Genomic DNA, 26,281 nt, shown 5'->3' on the forward strand with positions numbered 1-26,281 from the left:
GGACAAGCCTAACTAGCACAGAAGTCCAACACCAAACCCCGCTTGGGTTCAGATCGGGGGTCCGTTCCTCCCAATCACGCCCTTCCAGGTCTCACTGTCATTGCCCACATGAGCATTGAAGTCCCCCAGGAGGATGAGGGAGTTCTGGGAGGAGCGCTTTCCAGCACCCCCCACCCCCCCCCAAAGACTCCAAAAAGGGTGGGTCCTCTGAGCTGCCGTTTGGTGCTTAAGCACAAACAACAGCAAGGACACGTCCCCCCGCCCGAAGGCGGAGGGAGGCTACCCTCTCGTCCACCGGGGTGAAACCCAATGTACTTTATCAAGAACTTACAGACAGAACTTAATCGATACAATAATGTAGTTTTGTACTTGGCTAAAGCATGAAACCTGTCAATAAGTTGCTTGCATTTGCCTCACTGCACAGATAAAAATAAACTACTGTTTTTATGGCAGAAATAATAAATCTGTGAGAAATGATATTCAAAAAAACTCTATAGGGACACCCTAATGGTCTAACAGATTAAACAATTAAGCATTTTGCATTACAAAATGGTTATTGTAAGTGGATTGATTTGGTTCTAGAACTTTCATATTGAATTTGATGGATGTGAGACATTTTTTACTCTCCTATGCATTATGACACAATGCTTTTATGACACATGACATGTTTTAGAATGTAACATTCAAACAGCTTTCTGACATTCACTCCTCAACTCTCAAGCAGAACGTTTATTCAGTGTGTTCAAACTAAATATTTTAACTTGACAATAGTTCCTTCACATTTGACCAATGTTGGAGGACAACAACAAAAGTAAGTTATTTTAGAGAACAATTCTTGTTTTAGAAAACAGACAAACTGTAACAGCAGGTGGTCAAATGGCCACATTCAGATGAAATGGAAAGATATTCTTGCCGAGGTAAAATAGATTACTGTGCTCTGATTAAAACTGAGTTTACTGGGTGGTAAAATGTACCTGTTTCTGTTTATAAACATGAACTCTAATCAAAACTATATTTCCTCAGGTATTGAGGCAGAAACAGAACTCTAAGCTTCCTGAAAGGGTTAGGCCAACACAGACCATCTGCATTAACTGGGTAAGAAGACACATGCACATGTAAAATAGGCCTTCTCTTTGGTCAAAGGGTCTCCTGTAATACAATGCTACAATATAGTGTGTTTCTACGACAGCCTTCCTAGGACCATAGGAACCTTTCTGGTTGAAGTCTTGTATTTACTGTGATGATATGGATAAGTCACCAAGTAGGCCTATTATGGTAGCTGTCTGAGAGACGCAAAGATGCGTCCTTGATTCTTACTATTCTTTGGTTTTGATTATGTAAAGTATCAATGGGTGACTGTATCTCGTGTGTATAAGTGTGGCTGTGTGAGTGTATGTGTGTGAGTGTAAAACTAATAATAATAATTTCCACAGGGATTATTGGGACCTCCTCAAACTGGGGACATGGATTCCATGGCAGTAGGCCCTCCCCTACAGTCCCAGAAAACCTCTAAAAACCAGTAATAGAGAAACGCCAACGCTGGCTTGTAAATCATCATCATCAATATGTGACCATATTATTAATCTCAGAATAGGATTGCTTTGTAATGTCTTCCTGAATAAAAAAATCCCTTTTCTGAATCGCTTTTCCAGTCGCATCATGACATCCATTCCTGATACCCCTGCTCCTGTCAGGTCTTTTGGCAGCCAGACCACATTTCCCGATCCCATCATGAAGACCTGCATTGGGACCCTGGCAAACATGAGGCACTCCAAAGATGAGGAGATGTACCAGGTGACAGAACAGGGTCTCCCAGGCCTCTGTGAGCTGAAAGAGAACAACACCAATGTCGAGTTGGTTGCTCAGTCTGAAGTGGAGGGAGAAATGAAGGAGAAGATTAATAAGGAGACAAAGGATCAAATGGAGGTGATTGAGGAGGAGATTGTTAAGGTGGAAAACGACAAGGCAGCGAACAAAACAATTGAGCAGGAGGACAAAGAGGATTCTGATGAGAACTCTGTGAGGGTTCTTGTGACACCAGGCCTCGATGTCAAGGGTCTCTCCAAAACTGAGGAAGCTTCCTATGTGACATGGCTGGTGAGCCAAGCCACTTATATTTTCTGGGACTTCTTTAAATTGCTCCAAGGGCCTCGTCTGCTCCATGATATCGACAAGCCTTCGATCCCTGTGTACTACCTCAGCAAGTTTTCCCACAAAGGGATTAAGGGGTTCAGCACGCATCGTTCCTATATGGTGGTGAGTGGCACTAACTGAACATTTTGTGTGTGACAAAACTTTGTTTATTAATGATGTTGTTCTGTGAGTGGGTTTATAACTTTTTTGCTGCTGTGTGCTATAAAGGCTGTATTTGACCTGACCTGGGGATTACTCAGAGATCAGTCCCCTGACATTACTTGCCATAGCCTCAAACAGCTCAAGGTGAGTTTGTCTGGTGACATGTCTGGGTATGTCTGCACATTAATGTTTGTGTTGAAAGCCGACTGGTTGAGACATAGGGATTGGAATACAAATATGAAACATGCCTTTTGTGTTTGTTATTTTTGTATTTCATGTAGCAAGACCTCACTCAAAGTGTTCTGCTGTCATATGGACTTCAGGAGAAAATAGATACTCCAGAAGAGATACCTGAGAAGGACAAAGTGTTGGAAGAGCTGTTGGAAGCACAGGGAGAGACTGTGCTGGAAGAGGAGGTGAAGGATGTCAACGAGAAGAGTGATGAGTCAAAGGAGAAGGCAGTGAAGGAGGAGAGTTTAGGGGGAGACGAGGACATGAAGCAGGTACAGGTAGTCTGTGAAGAAACAATCAACAGTATTCACCCTGTCCCATCAACACTGGTTGACAGCGAGGCTAAAGAGGACATATGCCCAAGTGACCCGTCGACAGTCAAGAAAATGAGGGATGAGCTTGATGAATTGATCGATGAACTTGGCCAAGATTGGTTACATGATGACTTTGGTCTCACCACCAAATCCAAGGCAGGTCGTAAAAACCTGAAAGCCATAGAGCCCTCCAAACCTGACACCAAAGTCCGAATGGTGGTGCCCCACAACGTGGCAGAGGTCACCAGGCTGGTCCACCTGGCCAGCCAGCAGATGTGGATGAGCTGCCAGCTGGGCAGGGGCCCACGTGTCCTCACTGATGCCTTGAAGCCAGACATCCCACTGGACATCTATTCTCAAGGAGATAACATGGACACCAGAAGTAGGCGGAGCTACCGGATGGTAAGTGGGGAGTCAGGTGGCTGAGAGGTTAGGGAATTGGGCTAGTAATCTGAAGGTCTGAAGGTCCCGGCTGCGCCAAATGACGTTGTGTCCTTGGGCAAGGCAGTTCACCCTACTTGCCTCGGGGGGTATGTCCCTGTACTTACTGTAAGTCGCTCTGCATAAAAGCGTCTGCTAAATGACTAAATGTAAGTGATCCCTGACAAGCACCCAAGGACAATACAGTGTCAAACAGGGATTGTTTACTTGAAATATAGTACACTAAGACATTATATTGTTCTAGATAGGTATCTCTTATATTTAAGAAGTGTGTTTCTGAGTTCATTATATTGTAGCTAAGTATTGAACCTTTGTCCTTTCTGTTGATGTGTCAAGGCTGTGTCTGACCTTACCTGGGAGATCCTGAAGGATATCTACCCACAGGGAGAGAAGCCCTGGAGGCCATGGGAGAAGCCTGTACCCAGGCAGCATCTGTACAAGTGCAACATCAGCAACTTCAACAACCTGCAAGAGGTTCAGGTGAGAGAGGAGTGGTGCATTTGTGAGTTTCACACAAAAGCAAACACACACAAACACGCACACATGCAAATGCAAACATACACAAAGACACACACAAATGCACACACACTGATACAGTACCATGGTGTTATCAACAAACACAAAGGTCTGAGGTCATGTCCTGGGCACGACTTTTGTCACGGGAGAGAGGTAGAGAGGTGTAGACAGCTGTAAGATTAAGGGGGTGAATATAGGAGACGTCAGGACATTTATTTTTTGTTATGTAGGTTTGATAAACAACCAAAGCGCAACCAAAGCACTCAATGCACTGTGGCCAAACAAGGTGAGCCCTCCATCTTGTGACCACAGGTCTGTAGTGCATCTATCATTCACTGTAAGAGGTTTGAACAGAACTCTATGGTGTAACTGCTTACATTTGTCACCGGAGTTTGTTTTTGTGTGCTCGTGTGTTAATGAGATACTTTTGAGCAAGCACTCGAGGCCGGTGGTGCTGGTTCCATAGCATGACCTCACTTCCATCACATGGAGTGTGTGTGTGTGTGTTTGTGTGTGTGTGTGTGTTAATTAGTTTTTGTGGGGTTGTGCTTGTGTGGGTGTGTTGGGGGTGGGAGGGCAGACAGGCACAGATAATCTGTCTGACAGTTGTTTGGTCACGGAAAACAGACTCCGTCTACCACCCACCCCACCGCCCACCCCCCATCACCAGCTCCTTGGTCTCACTTACCATGCTGGCCAGCATGACACAGGGCTAAACCAACCTGACCCTCAGATAAGGCACGGCCCCCATGTCGTGAGAACGATCGCTCTCTTCCGTGTTTACCTTTCTCAGGCAAGCCTACTGTAGAGCTATATACTATATAAACTATATGTATACTAAATTGCTTCAGTTACTGCACTGACGCAACAGGTGGGTTTAATATGTTATTTAAGCCACCACTGGACCAAAAGTAATTCCCCTGAGATCTGGAGGTGATTTTTCATTGTCACTTACTAATCACACATGTTCCAAACAATAATATAATATACACCATATGTTGTTGGCAACAAGCACATTTTTCATGATGAAAGTATTCAACTTGTTTGACTCCTCTAAGACTGTGTCTTCGAATGTTGTCTTGTTAAATTGGTCCAGACACAGACAGGCAGAATCATGGTCCTGGCCTGATAAAGAACACATAATAAATACATTTGTATTTTCTACAAATAAACATCAACACAGATGTCCTGGGAAAGCACGTGTCAGAATGGACCATACCCATCAGACGCTATTCTGTACTGTAATAGAACTCCTGTATTAGTATTCAGTACTAAAGCAAAACTATTGTATCAGACAGTATACTGTACTGTAATAGAACTCCTGTATCAGACAATATGCTGTACTAAAATAACTATTCTATTAGCATTTTGTAATTCTGTAAATAACTATAAATATAATACAACTGTAATATTGTCTTCAAATCTATTGTTTAAATTAATATCACGTCCACGATGTTTATAACTGGAGCTTGTTTGTGGGAGCAAAGATACTTTTGTAATTGTTTCCTTTTTTGACGGAACTTAATCAATACAATTATATTGTTTTGTACTTGGCTAATGCATGAAAACTGTCGATAAGTTGCTTCCATTTGCCTTACAGCACTGAAAAAAAACAGCCACTGTTTTTATGGCAGGATTATGAATCTGTGAGAAATTACAGTCGTAAAAACTCTATAGGGACACCCTAATGGTCTGACAGATAAAAAATGTACATATTGCATGACAGAATGGTCAATGTAGGTGGATTAATTTGGTTCTAGAACTTTCATGTTGAATTTGATGGATGTGAGACATTTTTTACTATCCTATGAATTATGACATAATGCTTTTATGACACATGACATGTTTTAGAATGTAACATTCAAACAGTTTTCTGACATTCACTCCTCAACTCTCAAGCAGAACGTTTATTCAGTGTGTTATATGAAATATTTTAACTTGACAATAGTTCCTTCACATTTGACCAATTTTGGAGGACAACAACAAAAGTAAGTTATTTTAGAAAACAATTCTTGTTTTAGAAAATCTGTAACAGCAGGTGGTCAAATGGCCACATTCAGATGAAATGGAAAGATATTCTTGCCGAGGTAAAATAGATTACTGTGCTCTGTTTAAAACTGAGTTTACTGGGTGGTAAAATGTATCTGTTTCTTTTTTTATATACATGAACTCTAATCAAAACTATATTTCCTCAGGTATTGAGGCAGAAACAGAACTCTAAGCTTCCTGAAAGGGTTAGGCCAACACAGACCATCTGTATTAACTGGGTAAGAAGACACATGCACATGTAAAATAGGCCTTCTCTTTGGTCAAAGGGTCTCCTGTAATACAATGCTACAACATAGTGTGTTTCTACGACAGCCTTCCTAGTGCTATGGGAACCTTTCTGGTTGAAGTCTTGTATTTACTGTGATGATATGGATAAGTCACCAAGTAGGCCTATTATGGTAGCTGTCTGAGAGACGCAAAGATGCGTCCTTGATTCTTTCTATACTTTGGTTTTGATTATGTAAAGTATCTAGTGTGAGTGTGCTTGTGTGAGTGTATGTGTGTGAGTGTATGTGTGTGAGTGTAAAACTAATAATAATAATTTCCACAGGGATTATTGGGACCCCCTCAAACTGGGGACATGGATTCCATGGCAATAGGCCCTCCCCTTCAGTCCCAGAAAACCTCTGAGAACCAGAAATGGAGAAATGCCACATTCAACACTGGCTTGTAAATCATCCTCATCAATATGTGACCATATTATTAATCTCAGAATAGGAATGCTTTGTAATGTCTTCCTGAATAAAAAAATCCCTTTTCTGAATCGCTTTTCCAGTCGCATCATGGCATCCATTCCTGATACCCCTGCTCCTGTCAGGTCTTTTGGCAGCCAGACCACATTTCCCGATCCCATCATGAAGACCTGCATTGGGACCCTGGCAAACATGAGGCACTCCAACGATGAGGAGATGTACCAGGTGACAAAACAGGGTCTCCCAGGCCCCTGTGAGCTGAAAGAGAACAACACCGATGTCGAGTTGGTTGCTCAGTCTGAAGTGGAGCGAGAAATGAAGGAGAAGATTGAGGAGGAGATAAAGGAGCAAATTGAGGAGGTGATTAAGGAGGAGATTGTTAAGGTGGAGAACGACGAGGCAGCGAACAAAGCAATTGAGCAGGAGGACAAAGAGACCTCAGAGGATTCTGATAAGGACTCTGTGAGGGTTCTTGTGACACCAGGGCTCGGTGTCAAGGGTCTCTCCAAAACTGAGGAAGCTTCCTATGTGACATGGCTGGTGAGCCAAGCCACTTATATTTTCTGGGACTTCTTTAAATTGCTCCAAGGGCCTCGTCTGCTCCATGATATCGACAAGCCTTCGATCCCAGTGTACTACCTCAGCAAGTTTTCCCACAAAGGGATTAAGGGGTTCAGCACGCATCGTTCCTACATGGTGGTGAGTGGCACTAACTGAACATTTTGTGTGTGACAAAACTTTGTTTATTAATGATGTTGCTCTGTGAGTGGGTTTATAACTTGTTTGCTGCTGTGTGCTATAAAGGCTGTATTTGACCTGACCTGGGGATTACTCAGAGATCAGTCCCCTGACATTACTTGCCATAGCCTCAAACAGCTCAAGGTGAGTCTGTCTAGTTACATGTCTGGGTATGTCTGCACATTAATGTTTGTGTTTGAAGCCGACAGGTAGAGACATAGGGATTGGAATACAAATATAAAAACATGCATTTTGTGTTTGTCATTTTTGTATTTCATGTAGCAAGACCTCACTCAAAGTGTTCTGCTGTCATATGGACTTCAGGAGAAAATAGATACTCCAGAAAAGATACTTGAGAAGGACAAAGTGTTGGAAGAGCTGTTGGAAGCACAGGGAGAGACTGTGCCGGAAGAGGAGGTGAAGGATGTCAACGAGAAGAGTGATGAGTCAAAGGAGAAGGGGAAGGCAGTGAAGGAGGAGAGTTTGAAGGGAGACGAGGACCTGAAGCAAGTACAGGTAGTCTTTGAAGAAACATTCAACAGTATTCACCCTGTCCCATCAACACTGGTTGACAGCGAGGCTAAAGAGGACATATGCCCAAGTGACCTGTCGACAGTGAAGAAAATGAGGGATGAGATTGATGAATTGATCGATGAACTTGGTCAAGATCGGTTTGATGATGACTTTAGTCTCACCACCAAGTTCAAGGCAGGTCAGAAAAAACAAAAAGCCATAGAGCCCTCCAAACCTGACACCAAAGTCCCAATGGTGGTGCCCCACGACGTGGCAGAGGTCACTAGGCTGGTCCACCTGGCCAGCCAGCAGATGTGGATGAGCTGCCAGCTGGGCAGGGGCCCACGTGTCCTCAATGATGCCTTGAAGCCAGACATCCCACTGGGCGTCTATTCTCAGGGAGATAACATGGACACCAGAAGTAGGCGGAGCTACCGGATGGTAAGTGATCCCTGACAAGTACCCTAGGACAATACAGTGTCAAACAGGGATAATTTAATTGAAATATATTACACTAAGACATTATATTGTCCTAGATAGGTATCTCTTATATTTAAGAAGTGGGTTTCTGAGTTCATTATATTGTAGGTAAGTATTGAACCTTTGTCCTTTCTGTTGATGTGTCAAGGCTGTGTCTGACCTTACCTGGGAGATCCTGAAGGATATCTACCCACAGGGAGAGAAGCCCTGGAGGCCATGGGAGAAGCCTGTACCCAGGCAGCATCTGTACAAGTGCAACATCAGCAACTTCAACAACCTGCAAGAGGTTCAGGTGAGAGAGGAGTGGTGCATTCGTGAGTTTAGACATTGTAGAATGGTGGTTTCTTTTATTCTATGGGACTGCCAATGTGTCTGTCCTCTTCTCTGTTTCTAGACATTTAAATTGCATTTTGTCAAGACTTTCTCTCTGTCTCTCTCATGAAGGATTTCATAACTGACGAGGTTTTGAAAGCCTTAAAGCTGAAGCACAACAAAGTTGACCTAACCCAAAAATTGGGGATGACCTTAGGTGCTTGCATCAACATGAAAAAGCACGCTAGATTTGTCAAAATTCTGGTAAGACTTAAACTAAGGTTCCTTTCGTACCCTTTCATAATGTTTGTGTTTGAAGCTGACTGGTAGAGACATACGGATTGGAATACAAATATAAAAACATGCATGTTGTATTGTGATTTCTGTATTTCATGTAGCAACCCCTCACTCAAAGTGTTCTGCTGTCATATGGACTTCAGAAGAAAATAGATACTCCAGAAGAGATACTTGAGAAGGACAAGGTGTTGGAAGAGCTGTTGGAAGCACAGGGAGAGACTGTGCTGGAAGAGGTGGTGATGGATGTCAATGTGAAGAGTGATGAGTCAGAGAAAAAGGAGAAGGCGGTGAAGGAGGAGAGTTTAGAGGGAGACGAGGACATGAAGCAGGTACAGGTAGTCCTTGAAGAAACATTCAACAGTATTCACCCTGTCCCATCAACACTGGTTGACAGCAAAGCTAAAGAAGACATATGCCCAAGTGACCCGTCGACAGTCAAGAAAATGAGGGATGAGCTTGATGAATTGATCGATGAACTTGGTCAAGATCGGTTTGATGATGACTTTAGTCTCACCACCAAGTCCAAGGCAGGTCAGAAAAAACAAAAAGCCATAGAGCCCTCCAAAACTGACACCAAAGTCCCAATGGTGGTGCCCCACGACGTGGCAGAGGTCACCAGGCTGGTGCACCTGGCCAGCCAGCAGATGTGGATGAGCTGCCAGCTGGGCAGGGGCCCACGTGTCCTCACTGATGCCTTGAAGCCAGACATCCCACTGGGCGTCTATTCTCAGGGAGATAACATGGACACCAGAAGTAGGCGGAGCTACCGGATGGTAAGTGATCCCTGACAAGCTCCCAAGGACAATACAGTGTCAAACAGGGATTGTTTACTTGAAATATAGTACACTAAGACATTATATTGTCCTAGATAGGTATCTCTTATATTTAAGAAGTGTGTTTCTGAGTTCATTATATTGTAGCTAAGTATTGAACCTTTGTCCTTTCTGTTGATGTGTCAAGGCTGTGTCTGACCTTACCTGGGAGATCCTGAAGGATATCTACCCACAGGGAGAGAAGCCCTGGAGGCCATGGGAGAAGCCTGTACCCAGGCAGCATCTGTACAAGTGCAACATCAGCAACTTCAACAACCTGCAAGAGGTTCAGGTGAGAGAGGAGAGGTGCATTCGTGAGTTTAGACATTGTAGAATGGTGGTTTCTTTTATTCTATGGGACTGCCAATGTGTCTGTCCTCTTCTCTGTTTTTAGACATTTAAATTGCATTTTGTCAAGTAACCCTAACCCTTTCTCTCCATGTCTCTCATGAAGGATTTCATAACCGACGAGGTTTTGAAAGCCTTAAAGCTGAAGCACAAAAAAGTTGACCTAACCCAAAAATTTGGGATGACCTTTAGTGCTTGCCTCAAGAGGAAAAAGCACGCTAGATTTGTCAAGATTCTGGTAAGACTTGAAATAAGGTTCCTTTCTCTGTCTCACTCTCTTTATACATATTTAATTTGACAACATCTTTACCACTTTTTCAGTTGGAAGAGTTGCCTATGGACAAACGCCTATGGATGAACAGCAAATGCAGAATTGGCAGGAAGATGAATACAAACTGAAAATGAAACTGGCTAACAATGTTTTTGATTACCTGCTTCAAGACACAGTTGGGGCCGTGAACCAAGTCTGGGAGGAAAAAGCCACGGACTATGCCAATGACCAACAGTGAAGCCCAAAACAAGCCTCCAAAGCCACTGCAAAACAAAATCCTTTCTTAAATATATTTTGTATTCTCCATTTGCTTAACAATTTTCACTTTTTCAATTTTTGTACTTCTATCCCTTTTTCACATTTAATAGCAGATAAAAGAAAATCTGTCTTTCCCGCAAGATTCATTTCAATAGTGATATTAGGATGAACACTTGGGATTAAAGCACCTGATAAATGAATATGTTAAATCTTAAAGTATCTACTACACATTCATTTAGTTCAACTTTCAATTGTTGTCATTTTGATCAGTATCGTCATGGAGTCATGGAGCTGTGTACTTGGTCCACCTCTGCATTGCAAAGTGACCATTTTCAGAATTTCAACATAGATGGGTTTAAATACATGGATACATGATCACATTTCCAACAATAGGAAAAGGGCTCTTATCAGACCTAAATAATGAATACACACCCCGTCATCTTCTTGGACAATCTATACTGTCTGTTATTATATCAGAGTGTTCTGTACTGAAAGAGAACCTCTGTATCAGACAATATTCCATGATGTTCTACAACTACTATATTAGACAGTATTCTGTACTGTTATTGAATCACTTTATCAGACAACACTCTGTTCTGTAAGAAAATTAATGTAACAGACAGCAACAATAACAGTGTGTGAGAGCGTTTGTGTGTTAGTGTGTGTGTGTGTGTGTGTGTTGTGAGAGAGTGGCCCCCCTGGACCTGTAGGACCACCTGTGAGTACTGAGGGGTTATCTTGCACATGTTGTGTTTGTGTGTGTGCATGTGTGTGCGTGTGTGTGTCTGTGCGTGTGTGTGTGTGTGTATAGCTTTCTGATCCCATAGAACCTCAGACAGTGATACGTTTCATTCTAACACCACCAAACAGGTAAAGGTCACCTCTCATCTCCACTGGGCGATATAACAATAACAGAGATCTCGCTCTCTCACTCCCCTGCCCTCAGGGAGGAGATAGTCCCGAAATCACCCAAACACCAAGTCAAAACACGGGGGAGTAAGAAAGGATTTTTTGCGTGTGTGTGTGTGTGAGGGGGGGGGGTGATGATGAAGAAAGTGTTTTGTCCGTCTCTTCATAAACGGAGTGACTAAGTTCAGTTGAGTTCTGGATTTTAATAAGTTTTTATCAATCTGCAGATTGGAGAGAAAACCAGACCTCTGACAATAAATGACAACACAACACCAGGCTAAGGTCTCAATCATATCTCTCTCAGCCCTGAAGGCCGGTGGACCATCTTTTATAGGGCACAAGAATGTAAACATAGATAGTGACAGTCAGGCAGTAATGACGTTACAACAGTCTCAGAGAAAGAGATTCACAGCTCCCCACACATGAGCACTCAGACTAGAGAGTTCATAGTTGGAGCTGTCCTTGAAGTCATGACAAGGAACATTTAGCCAGTACTTTCTCCTGATCTCGAACATCTATTAACCCTGACACAGACACGTTCTACTCTTATTGATAGCAAGCTTACATGAGAACCTACTAATTAGTATCCAATGACTAGTTCTCTTGATTAGTGAATAATGTAAGCACACAGGAAATCTAAATTTCTTCCACAGTCTATGTTTACATTCTTGTTCGGTTACATTCACGGTTACGGACTAGCAACGTCACAAGATTACGTTGCAGCTACCCCCACAGATGCACCAGAGAATGTCTAATATATATATTATATATATCCTCGAACAGGTTCTGGGTATTTACCCATAACAAGTGGAAGAGCATTTGTTGATTTCTTAATCTGGGTCTGAAATATGTTGTGCTTTTGGCCGTGTTCAGACCTAGGCGTCTGTTTCAGGCAGAAAGAGATGACAAGGATGTTTTTTCCAAGTAGCTACAAAAGAAATTGTTTTTTTTTATTGCCATAACAACCGTGAGCTAATCTGGAGATAACCTTAGCTAACAAGCTAGTTTTTCTAACGACTGGAAAAGAAAGAAAACCCCTTTTTAAGAATTGTCTTCCAAATTTAACAAGGTTGCTCAGCTTGTAATTTTGGCAATTCGTGCATTTATTTACTACTATGTTAGTCTGTAACATGAAGGCAAAACTGATTCAACCATTAAAATCATATATCCTCTGAAAGCTTATACCCTCAGGATGTTATCTAATGAGACAAGAGACACGTCCTTCTCTCCATATTAGTATGCTGCCCATGCATAATAAATGAAATTGGTAGATGGGGTATATGGCTGTTACTTTTTTGGGCTGTGCCATTTAGGGAAACAGATTCAACCACCTAACCCGTGTATTTTCTGAAAGCTTACATCCTAAGGATATGATCTGTGGAAAAGACTACATGTTTGAACACACATTTGACCATTTCTGAACTGTCCAGTTTATGCTTTAGGGAGATGCTAATTTATGTAGCCTTCATAATTATTAGGCTTCTAAATTTATACCAATTGTGGATTTGATACGCTGATAACATGATTTACATCTCAGAAATCTTCATAAGAACAATCTACATTAAGCTTATGTCAATTATCAATATGAAAGAATGCTCAATGCATCTCCATGTCTCCTGATATAGCCTAGGTGGTTGAGATTGAGATTGAGAGTGAGTCAGAGGCAGGGGCAGCATGCAGGGGCAGTGGAGACAGCTCTGTTGCTGAGGTGAGTGCTGAAAGGTGACAGGTAGTTGAAGATGTCCCATTGCTTATTGGGAAGTTTAGTTTTCAAATTATTTAAATGTCCATCCCCTCAATATACATATAACAACTACGGTAGTAATAGTTGTGGTAAATGCACCAGAATGCGGGAAATTGCATCTACATCTTTTTAAAAATTCTAACCCTAACCCAAAAAATTTGGGGCAAAATGTGTGTCCTCCACTTTCAAAATGCTGCTGACGCCCATGCTTGTTCTACATTCATTTGTGGAATACATGGCATAATGAGTGTTTGCATTTGTGATATAATGAGTGGTTTGTGTTTGTGGTATAATGAGTGTTTGAGCCTGATCTATAATTCCAAGCGTCTGTATGTTTGTGACACCAATTTTATCACGGGCACTATGCACCAGTCTCTTAAACTACAGTTTCTCTGTGGGTCCACAAACCTCACCAAAGAGAAGCAGTTCCAGCCATCATATTAGGGGTGAGTTAATTTAATGTTTGACCACATATGGCAGGCATATTTTTAAATTGATAATTCTGTCCGGCCCCTGAATGATTCTATAATATCCAAATGGCCCTTGGCAGAAAAAAGGTTCCCCACCTCTAATGAAGACTAACAGGAAGCTTTGCTCGAGTCCCCTTGTCACTGTCAATAGTGGAAACTGTAAACACTAAATACTTGTTCTACAGTCATTTGTGGAGTGTGGTATAAGGAGTCTTCGATACATTGATTTAATGATTTAAAGGAGAACAACTTTCACTGCAGGAGTCTGAGTTACAGTGCTCTGTCTTCTGGACTCTGTAAATCCACTCACACACTGAAGTACCTACACTGACCACTAGAGAGAAACATACTGTGGTTTTTGAGACATCAAGCCTCAGTTCACACATCTCTTCAACTACAGTTTCTCTGGAGTCCAAAAAAGTCTGTCTGTATAGAGAGGACACTTTGCATAGGCAGCACATGCTTCAGTGGTCTGGGAGTGTTTATAGTCCTGTGAGTTTAACACCTCCTGACTGAGAGCTTCTTCTTCATGACAACAGAACCCACAACAACCATGACTCTGATCACCATCTTCATCTGGACTCTAGCTGTCTACATACAGGGTAAGAGAGTTCTATGAAACACAAGATATTCAAACAGCTCAAACGACGGATGATTAAATTATGTTCTCCTGTTAACTGAGTTAAAATAGATGCTTTTGTATGGTAATAAAGTTCTCTTTTCACCCATAGAGTCCAGAGGACAGATCACTGTGACTCAGACTCCTGCAGTGAAAGCTGTTCTCCCAGGACAGTCTGTCTCTCTGCAGTGTAAAACCAGCAGTGATGTGTATGGAAATTGTTACAATGGTCAATCATGGGGTCACCAGTGTCTAGCGTGGTACCTCCAGAAACCTGGAGAACAACCCAGTCTCCTGATCCACACTGTTAAAACGCTCCACACTGGGACTGCATCTAGATTCAGTGGCAGTGGATCTGGGAGTGACTTCACTCTGACCATCAGTGGAGTCCAGGCTGAAGATGCAGGAGATTACTACTGTCAGAGTTTACACTACCCTAACAGTGTGTACGTGTTCACACAGTGATACAGAGCCGTACAAAAACCTCCCTCAGTAAGACTGCACAGTAACTGCACTGCTACAGCTGAGACCTACTGCAGGTGCTGAGAGGGAAGAGACAGTGACATGGAACACTGACTGGCCTTTGTCACACTGAGCTGAATATATCAGTGGTGTTCATTGTAATATTTGTGTAAATAACCAGGCAGGAGACGGGAATATAGTTTGTGTCGTGTAGTCAAACAACAAAACCTTGTGAACACTACAACCCCGCAATCAGAATCAGAATGAGATCAGAATAGTGATCCCATTCTCATAGTCAAATAGTGCCCAGGTGCATTTCCTATAAGGTGTTGTGACATAACACTGCCGTAATACATTAATTCTTAGCAACAGTATAGTAACAAAGATAAACAGATGTAGTTAACCAATACTACATTCATATGTCAACCAACCCAAAGTACTTGAACTTCTTCACTTGGGGTAAGATCCACAAATCATCCACAAAAAGCTGTGATGAAATCCCCAGCCCACCGATCCGCAACCCATCCCCACCCCGACTACACCTCAATATGACACAGCTCTCGCTTTTGGTGTACAGGGATCACCCTTCTCCAGATCCACAAAACACATGTAGACCAGATGGGCATACTCCCAAGCCCCCTCCAGGATCCTTGCCAGAGTGAAGATCTGATACGTCAGTCCACGACCAGACCTGAACCCGCATTGTTGTTGATACTTGGTACGCGATCCATCGCACCTGCACATGACACAAATATATACACATGACACAGACATATGTAGCCTAGTACACAGATGTCCGTGGCAGAGACTCAAGAGAACTCGAGCAAAATGACCCAACCAAGCACCAGTGAGGAGGTTGGTAGCCAGGAAGACCAGCCAACCCTTTGACATCCCTGGCCGTACCTGGAAGAATTTTTCGAAATGGTTGGATGCAAAAACAACTCCTTTCGAATGTGCTGCAAGCTCTACGCACCCAAGTACCACAAGCTAATGGCTTTCAAAAACTCGCTATCTCGCTTCAATTACATTCCAATAAAGGCTATTGATAACATGCCTCTGAAGTTTGACTTTTTGCACCATTACAATACTCATAGGCAACTAGTCATCATATTTTCCGCTCCATGAAACACATTTTAATGTTCATTACTGTTATACACGGTTCTTTAATGTATTTGCATTGCACTAAAATGCGTTCATTTTCAATGGGCATAAATGCAAAAGAGATGCATCACAAACTCTTCTACATTAACATTTCAATATAACATTATCATTATGGCCTTTAGAAAAATGTTTTTTAAAGGAGGTGGGGATGTGCACTATAGGCCCCTATGGCATGGCCTAAGCTTTTGTCCTTGATGGCATTTTTTCCCCTTACATTACTTTTACTTCAAGTACATTTAGTCATTTAGCAGACGCTCTTATCCAGAGCGACTTATAGTAAGTACAGGGACATTCTCCCCGAGACAAGACACAAACGTCAAATGACACTATGACGTGTCATTTGACGTTTGTGTGACCCTATGGTCATGTGCCGAAGTATCCTTGAACAAGACTCTGAACACCAAGTTGCTCCCGATGGGCATGCCGGCGCCTTGCATACCATCGGTATGTGTGAGTGTGAGTATGATACCATTCACCCACGTGCTTCAAAGCCACCACCATTATTCCTGTACCAAAAAGTCACCTCCATCATGCTTCAATAACCAAGAGGTCAGTGCAATGGTGGTTGCCTTGAGAGGCTAGTCATGCAACTCATCAAATCCATCCTCCCACCCTTCCTGGACCCTCTTCAATTTGCATATGGGACAAACTGCTCCACTGATGATGCTCCATCATCTGCCCTCCACCCAGCCCCACACACCTGGACCTTAAAGGGTCGTATGTGGGAATGCTGTTCATAGATTTTCGTTCAGCATTCAACACCATCATCCCTCAGCAGATAATCTGGAAACTGGACCGGCTTGGAGTGAACATATATCTCTGTAGTTGGCTGCTGGACTTCTTCATTGGTAGACCACAAGCATTAGGGGTCGGAACCAAAACATCCAGCACCATCATGCTGACCACAGGGGTCCACCATCCCTGTGTGCAACAGGAAGACCCTGCAGTGTATAGTGAATGCAGCCAGCCCCATTCCCACCCCCCACCCCCCCCTCTCGGACATCTACAATACCCGTCTCACCCTATAGCAATCAGCCTCACTGATGATGCAACCCATCCCTCCCTTCTCTTGATTTGTATTTCTTCTTTCTAAATAAGAATCTGATGCTTGTTCATCTCAAGGTGTGCAGGTGAATTAAATAGCACTCCTCACTTTGTCACCACTGAACTGGGGGAAGAGGGAGGTTGAGAAGTGAGGCGTGAGTTAGGAGCAGTGTTCCGATTAAAGCATCAAATACCCTTTTTTCTGCTAAAGTGCTGCACTAAATGAATATGCTTTGGCTACCCGCAATGTTTGGGACTACCTCGTTGTTATGATCAGTGACCTATGCACTTTTGTAAAGCTCTCTCTTGGAAGTTGCTTTGGATAAAAGCGTCTGCTAAATGCGTAAATGTAAATGTAATGTAAATGTATTAGGTGTTGTAACATAACACTGCTGTACTTCATTACTGCTTAGCAACAGTATAGTAACTAATTTAAACAGATATAGTTAACAGATATTACATTCTTATGTCAACTCATTGACTCTCATGTCACAGCAGTCCTGAAAACTTTTAGGCTCATGACGTTTCGATATGAAAGGACTTATAGAAGAACAAAACATTATCTTTATATGCCTTTTTTTAAACATGTCTCCACTGACTCATTCAGACTTAGTGTCCATCAGAGACTGTTATACATTCACCAGGCTGGTCGACATCCCTGATACTGAATAATTACTGGACAGTAATTTAAGAAGTGTAAACTGTTTTAAAAAGACCACAATCATCCTAGTCAGCCTTCCTAATTATCATCATCATCTTCATCCCCATCACGATCAACTACCTTTCTACCTCTGTCATCTTTTTCACTGAAATCTAATATCTGGCATCACCACCCACTTCACTGCTGTCGTCACGTTTTCTACATCAGATCACATGGTCCTGTCAGTACTCTGACAGGAAAACTTTAGAGGAAGTCACCACTTCCATTCCTGTGTTACATTCATCTCAGACAGGAGTTAGATGACTCACAAGCCCCCCCTCCTCTCCCCCCATATTAATGAAACCAGCCCCCCTCACACCTGGCCCAGGCCGGGGTATTTTAGACTCAACTGTTCAACTGTAGATTGGAGCTGTGGGAGTGAAACTGAGATTTGCATAGTCAGGGTGGCTGGTTCTGCTACTCCCAGAATAGAGCAGCACTGTCACCAGATGCTCACCTGGTCCCAGGAGATTAAGAAATATTATCACTTAATTATAAGATTATATGGGTCCTACAGACTAAGGACCCTTTGTCTCACTGCAGAATTAAATAATGTCTTTAATAAATTAAATCAAATGTTATTCAGACTGAATCAGATTTGGTTGAGTCTGTCCATAATGGGTGAACACCACAATCTCATGTTATCCTGGTGGTAAAAGGTAAGCTCTCCGGCTATATGTTGTGTCGTGATGACAGATACATTTAAGTGATGAATGGAAGCTGACTGAAGTTTGGTCTGGATAATATCTACATTCAGTTACAGTTGTCGTTTCAGTGAAACAGTAGTGGTTGATAATCATTTTTTGTATTACTTCCTTTATCTGACAACAATAGCATGTTGTAATGAGATATCTTCAATGTACAATCCCATTCTTTGATTACTGCAATCAATATTCGTATGACTAAAGTCAAAATTCAGCAGTCTCAAGTTCAACAAGAAATCTTTATTTTCCAATAGAATAACAACATTCTAGCATCAAAGCAAAGCCAACTAACAGAGTGAATGGTGACAGCGGAACACATCAACTTCAGCACTGATAAACCTCAGTCTACAAACAGCAGAGACACGTGGACTCTAGCAAAGCTCCCTGTTAGTCTGCATGTGAACCATCAGGGGAACAGAGAATGGCTGAGCACAGAACAGAGTCCCAGCAGAGGAAGCAGCCCCTCTCCACAGGGCTGTGTGAGCCTGGGGCTACTCAGAACACTGCTCTCTCTTCAGGGTGTGAGTGACCGTAGGCTGGGAGCTCTGGTGGGCCTCACAGGTCACCTCCAGCACCCTGGCCCACTCCTGGGCAGTGAGAGTCAGGGTGCTGCTCCAGCTGTACTGGCCGTCCTTCTCCAGGAGCCCCCTGCTGGCCTCCTGGCTCTTCTTGCTGCTCCCGTCCACCTTCCAGGTGAGGGTCCAGTCTGAGGGGAAGCCCTGGTTGGCCAGACACATCAGCGTGGCCGTACTCTTACTGGACAGTTCCTCACTGGAGGGGGCAGCACCGTCAGGGTGGGGGCACGGTTACCTGGAGACAAACACAATATGTCAGATTCCACAACTACACAGCAGTTTAAGAGATTGTCTTTGATGGCAGAGATGGACTTCTGCTATTTCAACCAACGACTCAAACCTCTTAGCGTTGACACCTTATAATTCATTTGAAAACTTCAATACGTTTTCATAGTGTTATCAAACTGATTAATTACATTGAACATGAGTTAGTATATTGATATATGAGAAAACAAATTAAGGGGTTCTTTCAGGAAATGACTATGGTCATTACAGGTATGGGATTCAATAAATTGAGCCTGGCAAAATGTCAAAATCTAAAGTGTACTTCATGAATAGACAAAATAGATATTAACACAAGTATGGATATAAAAATGGAAGGGCTTACATATACAAAAATCACATGTCAAATCATGTTAGATGATTAAAAAATCCACCCATGAACAAACGGTTTTAACATGAAGCAAGAACACAAACTTTCTAATCAAGCTATTTAAACAATTCAACAGAAAGTAGATCAATGAAGAAAAAAAAAATCTCTAAGGTTGTAATGGTCTACCCATGCTGGTATTTTTATTTTATTTTAATAAATAGAAGTGAACACTGAAAAAAAGAATAACCTTGACAGGTCTATGAAAAACCAGACACTCAAAAAGTTACATCCATTTCAGTAACGTTTTTCACTTACTTCCAACATCCAGTCTGGTACCGCCACCAAATGTGTACCACAGTGATACAATCAATATCACTGCCCGTACAAAAACCTTCCTCCTGTTGCTGCTGACTTCACAGCTTCTTTAGACTTAAGTTAAGTTGTTTAAAAAGCAAGAATACTTCCAGGGTGATTCATTTTAATAGCTACTTTAGTGAGTAAGGAAAAACCTTTGAGTTTTATGTTTATTTTCAATGAAAAATTCTGAAACGCAATGATTCAGAATTGTCCTAATTATTAGTTTTTTTTTTCTGAGAAGTGACAGTTGATATAACGATATTTTAAATCAAACAAAGAGAAGATTGAATCTTTTTCAGATACTTACTTCCAACATCCAGTCTGGTGCCTCCACCAAAAGTCCACCACAGTGATTGACTCTGGTTAAGTCGCCGTACAAAAACCTCTGTGTGTTGTGATGCTGCAGCTCTACCAGAGCATACGGCTGCTGTCTGCTACAACCTGGACTCAGAAAACACTGCACTGTACTACAGCATACTACACAATCCTGCACTACACTCTCTTCAACAGCAGCTGAGGTTCTGTCTCCAACATCATGTGAGTTAGGTCTTTCCTGTATTCCTACTCCATGTTTCAGGACCTACTCTGGTGAACCTCTCATGTGTCGTCCTCATCAGAGTCCATGACAACAGAAGAGCCAGTCTCCAGCCTTAGATCCACTGTTAGTATTCCTCCATATTGTCCACAGCCTAGAGAGCAGCTAGGACAGTGATCCATGTTGTATATTCCTTTATTCTACATGCTGATCCCAGACTTAACAGTGGGGGTGAAGTCACAGAGGACAGACTCTACTAGCAGAGAATCCCAGCAGCTGTAGTCGACACAAGTGTTCACTGACTGATTTGAGGAACTTAGTCCAAGCATGAGTGAACAGGCTGCTGATAGCAGGCATCACCACATGAGGAAGATGACCTCTGCTTATAGTCAACAATGTTTTAGACAGAACGTTATTGACATCATGAATGTCTGACTGTCCTTCAACTTCTCAAAACATTTAGGAATGATCCACTGACAATACATTAGACATCAATTACAAAACACTCTTTTTATTCTTATTCAAAGATATGATTTTGTAAAAATGTTTTCATTGTTACATTTAATATCCATATAGACATACTTCACACCATTGTGGAGAAGGACATAATTATGTTCAGATCTCCAGGGAACATCCCCAGTAACTGAAATAGATACTGGACTTATTTGCATACTGAATGTATGAGCTTCAGTAGTCTGGGAGTGTTTATATGTGGGTTCAACGCTTCATGACTGAGAGCTGTTCTTCATATCATCAGAACCCACAACAACCATGTCTTTGATTATCAGCGTTGTGTGGATCCTAACTCTTTTCATTCAGGGTAAGAAGTCAATGACATTCCTAACAAAGGTGTTTAAGTATACTATACATGTGAGTCAGATGAATGTATTTTCAAAATCAAAATGTTGTCATGATCAACATTGTGTTTAACAAGCTCTATATTGTCTCTTTTGCAGAGTCCAGAGGACAGATCACTGTGACTCAGACTCCTGTAGTGAAAGCTGTTCTCCCAGGACAGACAGTCTCTGTGCAGTGTAAAACCAGCAGTGATGTATTGACAGGATGTTTTAGTTCAGGTAAACCGTGTCTATCCTGGTACCTCCAGAGACCTGGAGAAGCTCCTAAACTCCTCATTTACATTGCTACAACACTTCAGTCTGGGACTCCATCTAGATTCAGTGGTACAGGATCACATAGTGACTTCACTCTGACCATCAGTGGAGTCCAGGCTGAAGATGCAGGAGATTACTATTACGCGACTGCACTGCTACAGCTGAGACCTACTGCAGGTGCTGAGGGGGAAGAGGGAGTCAGATGGCTGAGCGGTGAGGGAGTTGGGCTAGTAATCAGAAGGTTGCCGGATCGTTTCCCTTCCGTGCCACATGATATTGTGTCCTTGGGCAAGGCACTTCACCCTACTTGCCTCGGGGGGAATGTACCTGTACTTAAGTCGCTCTGGATAAGAGCGTCTGCTAAATGTAAATTGAATGTAATGGAAAAGACAGTGACATGGAACTGTCTGACTGGCCTTTGTTACACTGAGCTGAATATATCAGTGATGCCAATATGTCAACCATCCTCATGTCAAAGCATTCTTGAAAACATTTCAGCTCATAACGTTTAGATTGAAAATGACTTATTGAAGAACAAAACATTAACTTTATATATATGTTTGAAACATGTCTTCACTGACTGTCATTCACACCAAGTGTTCATCAGAGACTTATACATTCATCAGGCTGATCAACATCCTTTATAGTGAAAGATTACTGGACAGTAATTAAAGAACTACCACAATCATCATAGTCAGCCTTCCTAATCACCATCATCCACACTATAACAATCAACCACCTTTCTGCCTCTGAAAACATGAGAAGGTCCCCTTGAGGGGGATCCCGATAACAGTGTCATTGCACTTTACTGCTTTGACTATCAAAGGGGCGCTCACACGTTTGTCGTTGCATTTTATTCTTAACCAGTCGTTGTCTTGGGGCCCCAAGCCAGCTCGGCGCCACAAGCAATTGATTGTTTTGCTTGCCTCGTCGCGACGGGCCTGTGCGTGTGTCGAAATTTCTTCCCGGTACAGCGTACCGTCCAGTACCGGCTTACTTTTACCACTGCCCTGCTGACACATGAATGCGTGTCGAGGTACAGCACCAATCAAAACACTAAATACTTATTCTACATTAATTTGTGGAGTGTGGTATAAGGAGTCTTTGAGACATTGATTTAATGATTTAAAGGAGAACAGCTTTCACTGCAGGAGTCTGAGTTACAGTGTTCTGGACAAACTCACACACTGAAGTACCCACACCGACCACTAGAGGGTAACAGAGACTGTGGTTTTTGAGACATCAAGCCTCAGTTCACACATTTCTTCAAATACAGTTTCTCTGTGAGTCCAAAAACGTCTGACTGTACAGAGAGGACACTTTGCATAGGCAGCACATGCTTCAGTGGTCTGGGAGTGTTTATAGTCCTGTGAGTTTAACACCTCCTGACTGAGAGCTTCTCCTTCATGACAACAGAACCCACAACAACCATGACTCTGATCACCATCTTCATCTGGACTCTAGCTGTCTACATACAGGGTAAGAGAGTTCTTTCATGTAAGAGATACAGAATTTGATCAATTTCAGAATTACCTCTGATGTTAACTGTTTTTTGCTATATGTATGTTTTGTTTCTCTTTTCACACCCAGAGTCCAGAGGACAGATCAGTGTGACTCAGACTCCTGCAGTGAAAGCTGTTCTCCCAGGACAGTCTGTCTCTCTGCAGTGTAAAACCAGCAGTGATGTGTATCAAGCAGGAACCTCTACTCCCCGTTTAGCCTGGTACCTCCAGAGACCTGGAGAAGCTCCTAAACTCCTCATTTACTACTCTACAACACTTCAGTCTGGGACTTCATCTAGATTCAGTGGTACAGGCTCACATAGTGACTTCACTCTGACCATCAGTGGAGTCCAGGCTGAAGATGCAGGAGATTACTACTGTCAGAGTTTCCACTACCCGAACAGTGTCCATGTGTTCACACAGTGATACAGAGCCGTACAAAAACCTCCCTCAGTCAGACTGCACAGTGACTGCACTGCTACAGCTGAGACCTACTGCAGGTGCTGAGAGGGAAGAGACAGTGACATGGAACACTGACTGGCCTTTGTCACACTGAGCTGAATATATCAGTGATGTTCATATGTCAACCATCCCACCCTCATGTCAAAGCAGTCCTAAAAACCTTTTAGCTCATAATGTTTAAATACGAAATGACTCAAGAACAAAACATCATCTTTATATATTTGTTTAAAACATGTCTTCACTAGCTCATTCATTCAGACTTACTAGTGTTCATTAGGCTGATCAACATCCCTGACACTGAAAAAGTACTGAACAGTATTTTAAAAAGTATAACGTGTTCTAAAAATACCACAATCATCCTAGTCAGCCTTCTTAATTATCATCCCTGTCATGTTCATCTACCTTTCTGCCTCTGTCATCTGTCTCACTCAAACCTCAAATCTGGCATCCCCACACACTTCAGCTGGTCCAGACAACATACCTGGTTGTGTACTGAAAGAGGAGCTCAAATATGTCTTCACAGACATCTTCAACACCTCTCAGAGTCAGGTTGTTGTTACCACGTGCTTCAAAGCCACCAACATTATTACTGTGCCAAAGAAGTCACCTCCATCATGCTTCAATGACTACTGCCCTGTTGCACTGACCTCCATTATCATGAAGTGCTTTGAGCGGCTCGTCATGCTGCACATCAAATCCATCCTCCCACCCTGCCTGGACCCTCTTCAATTTGCATATGAGACAAACTGCTCCATCATCTGTCCTCCACCCAGCCCCACACACCTGGACCTTAAAGGGTCGTATGTGAGAATGCTGTTCATACATTTTCGTTCAGCATTCAACACCATCATCCCTCAGCAGCTAATCTGGAAACTGGACCGGCTTGGAGTGAACATATGGCTGCTGGACTTTTTCACTGAGAGAAGTGAAGGGGTCGGCACCAAAACATCCAGCATCATCATGCTGACCACTGAGGTCCACCAAGGATATGTGCTCAGCCCCCAGCTCTTCACCCGGCTGACACATGACTGCGTGCCGAGGTACAGCCACAATCACCTCATCAAGTTTACAGATGACATAACTGTAGTGGGACTCATTAGCAACAACTATGAGACAAACTACAGGAAGGAGGTGAGCCTTCTGGCCAAGTGGTGTAAGAATAACAACCTCTCTCTTTATGTGGAGAAAACAAAGGAGAGGTACCGCCAAGCACCCACCACTGATCATCAACTGCGCTGCTGTCAAAAGGGTCAGCAGTGCAACATTTCTGGCAGAGCACACCACTGACGAACTCCCCTGGACAACCGACACCACATCACTAGCTAGGAAGGATCACCAACGACTTTACTTCCTCCACAAACTGAAGAGAACGAGAGCCCCGGCACCTCCAGTATCATGTGCACATTCTACCGGGGCACCATTGAAAGCAACCTGACCAGCTGCATCACTGTATGGCACTAAAGCTGCACTGCATGCAACAGAAAGACCCTGCAACGTATAGTGAATGCAGCCAGCAGGATCACTGGTGCCCCATTCCCCCCCCCCCCCCACTCTCGGACATCTACAACACCTGTTTCACCCTATAGCAATCAGCATGAAGCTGAAGCAACCTATTCCTCCCACACCCTGTTCAGCCTCCTGCCATCTGGGAGAAGGTACCAGAGACTCCACACCAGACTCAAAAGTTGAAGTTGACTCTCTGGAACATGTGCATATAGAGGGTGTGTTGTTTGTGCAGTCAGCAGTGTTTATAGCCATGCCTGTCCAATGCTCGTCAGTCACTGGATCAGAACCTCGAGACAGCCATGTCTTTCAGCTTCCTGTCCATCGTACTACTGGCCATGCTCTCCAAGGGTAAGATATTTTGAATGGGATCTTACTGAACTCATTCTCTCTCAAAAAAAAAAAAACGACAAAAAAAAAATGTGCTCACGCGCTCTGGGCGCTTGCATTAAGTGTGGAATTCCCTTTCTAGCATCAAATCAAACCCAAAATACGTAGTTGGTTTGGGCAAAGGTTTACAACGTCAGGCTCCGAGCCTGATTAACATTCGGATCAATCAGCAGTCTCAAAAATAGTAACGATAAAAAAATATATATACAATCCCTTTCCGTTATCATGATACCCCCGAGAAATGTTTACTGCACCCCCAGTCAAATCAGGCTGCATCCGGCCCTGCCAGCTAACATCACAAACCTCACCAAAGAGAAGCAGTTCCAGCCATCATATAAGGGGTGAGTTAATTAAATGTTTGACCAAATATAGCAGTCACATTTTTTAAGTTGATAATTCTGTACGGACCCAAATTATTTTATAAACATCCAAATGGCCCTTGGCAGAAAAAAGGTTCCCCACCCCTGATGTAGACTAACAGGAAGCTTTGCTAGAGTCCCCTTGTCACTGTCAATAGTGGAATCTGTAACACACTAATACTTGGTCTACATTCATTTGTGGAGCGTGGTATAATTAGTCTTTGAGACATTCATTTAATGATTTAAAGGACAACAGCTTTCACTGCAGGAGTCTGAGTTACAGTGTTCTGTCTTCTGGACTCTGTTAACCCACTCACACTCTGAAGTACCCACACTGACCACTAGAGAGAGAGACAGCGAGTCTGATTTTTGAGAATTCAAGCCTCAGTTCACACATTTCTTCAACTACAGTTTCTTTGTGGGTCCCAAAAAATCTGACTATACAGAGAGGACACTTTGCATAGGCAGCACATGCTTCAGTGGTCTGGGAGTGTTTATAGTCCTGTGAGTTTAA

At 42.8% G+C, this 26,281-nt stretch overlaps 1 protein-coding gene, 1 long non-coding RNA gene and 1 pseudogene across 3 annotated transcripts in view; 2 read left to right on the top strand and 1 right to left on the bottom strand.

Moving 5' to 3' along the window:
- The first annotated feature begins 702 nt into the window (after positions 1-702).
- LOC146261641 (uncharacterized) lies at positions 703-1,539 on the top strand. The gene is made up of 3 exons (XR_014724705.1): positions 703-811; positions 1,024-1,095; positions 1,434-1,539. It is a non-coding gene; the product is annotated as an uncharacterized LOC146261641 (long non-coding RNA).
- Positions 1,540-1,658: 119 nt separating this feature from the next.
- Positions 1,659-26,281, top strand: part of LOC146261642 (uncharacterized) — a 50,913-nt gene continuing 26,290 nt past the window's right edge. Inside the window, exons 1-15 of one of the 2 annotated variants that reach the window (XM_084667388.1) lie at positions 1,659-2,256; positions 2,362-2,439; positions 2,577-3,242; positions 3,618-3,761; positions 5,993-6,064; positions 6,397-6,515; positions 6,622-7,237; positions 7,343-7,420; positions 7,559-8,230; positions 8,418-8,561; positions 8,714-8,845; positions 8,980-9,651; positions 9,839-9,982; positions 10,145-10,276; positions 10,360-10,574. In XM_084667388.1, coding sequence (XP_084523514.1) covers positions 1,660-2,256; positions 2,362-2,439; positions 2,577-3,242; positions 3,618-3,761; positions 5,993-6,064; positions 6,397-6,515; positions 6,622-7,237; positions 7,343-7,420; positions 7,559-8,230; positions 8,418-8,561; positions 8,714-8,845; positions 8,980-9,651; positions 9,839-9,982; positions 10,145-10,276; positions 10,360-10,437 — 4,344 coding nt within the window. In that variant the 5' untranslated portion in view covers position 1,659 and the 3' untranslated portion in view covers positions 10,438-10,574. Of the gene's footprint in view, positions 2,257-2,361; positions 2,440-2,576; positions 3,243-3,617; positions 3,762-5,992; positions 6,065-6,396; positions 6,516-6,621; positions 7,238-7,342; positions 7,421-7,558; positions 8,231-8,417; positions 8,562-8,713; positions 8,846-8,979; positions 9,652-9,838; positions 9,983-10,144; positions 10,277-10,359; positions 10,575-26,281 lie in introns of those variants that run through there. The other variant, XM_084667387.1, reaches the window with a different exon arrangement.
- LOC146261643 (Ig kappa-b4 chain C region pseudogene) lies at positions 18,606-19,175 on the bottom strand (annotated as a pseudogene).

Source organism: Hypomesus nipponensis, chromosome 12 (genome assembly GCF_054491055.1).
Source record: "Hypomesus nipponensis isolate SF chromosome 12, ASM5449105v1, whole genome shotgun sequence".
Taxonomy (NCBI): Eukaryota; Metazoa; Chordata; class Actinopteri; order Osmeriformes; family Osmeridae; genus Hypomesus; species Hypomesus nipponensis.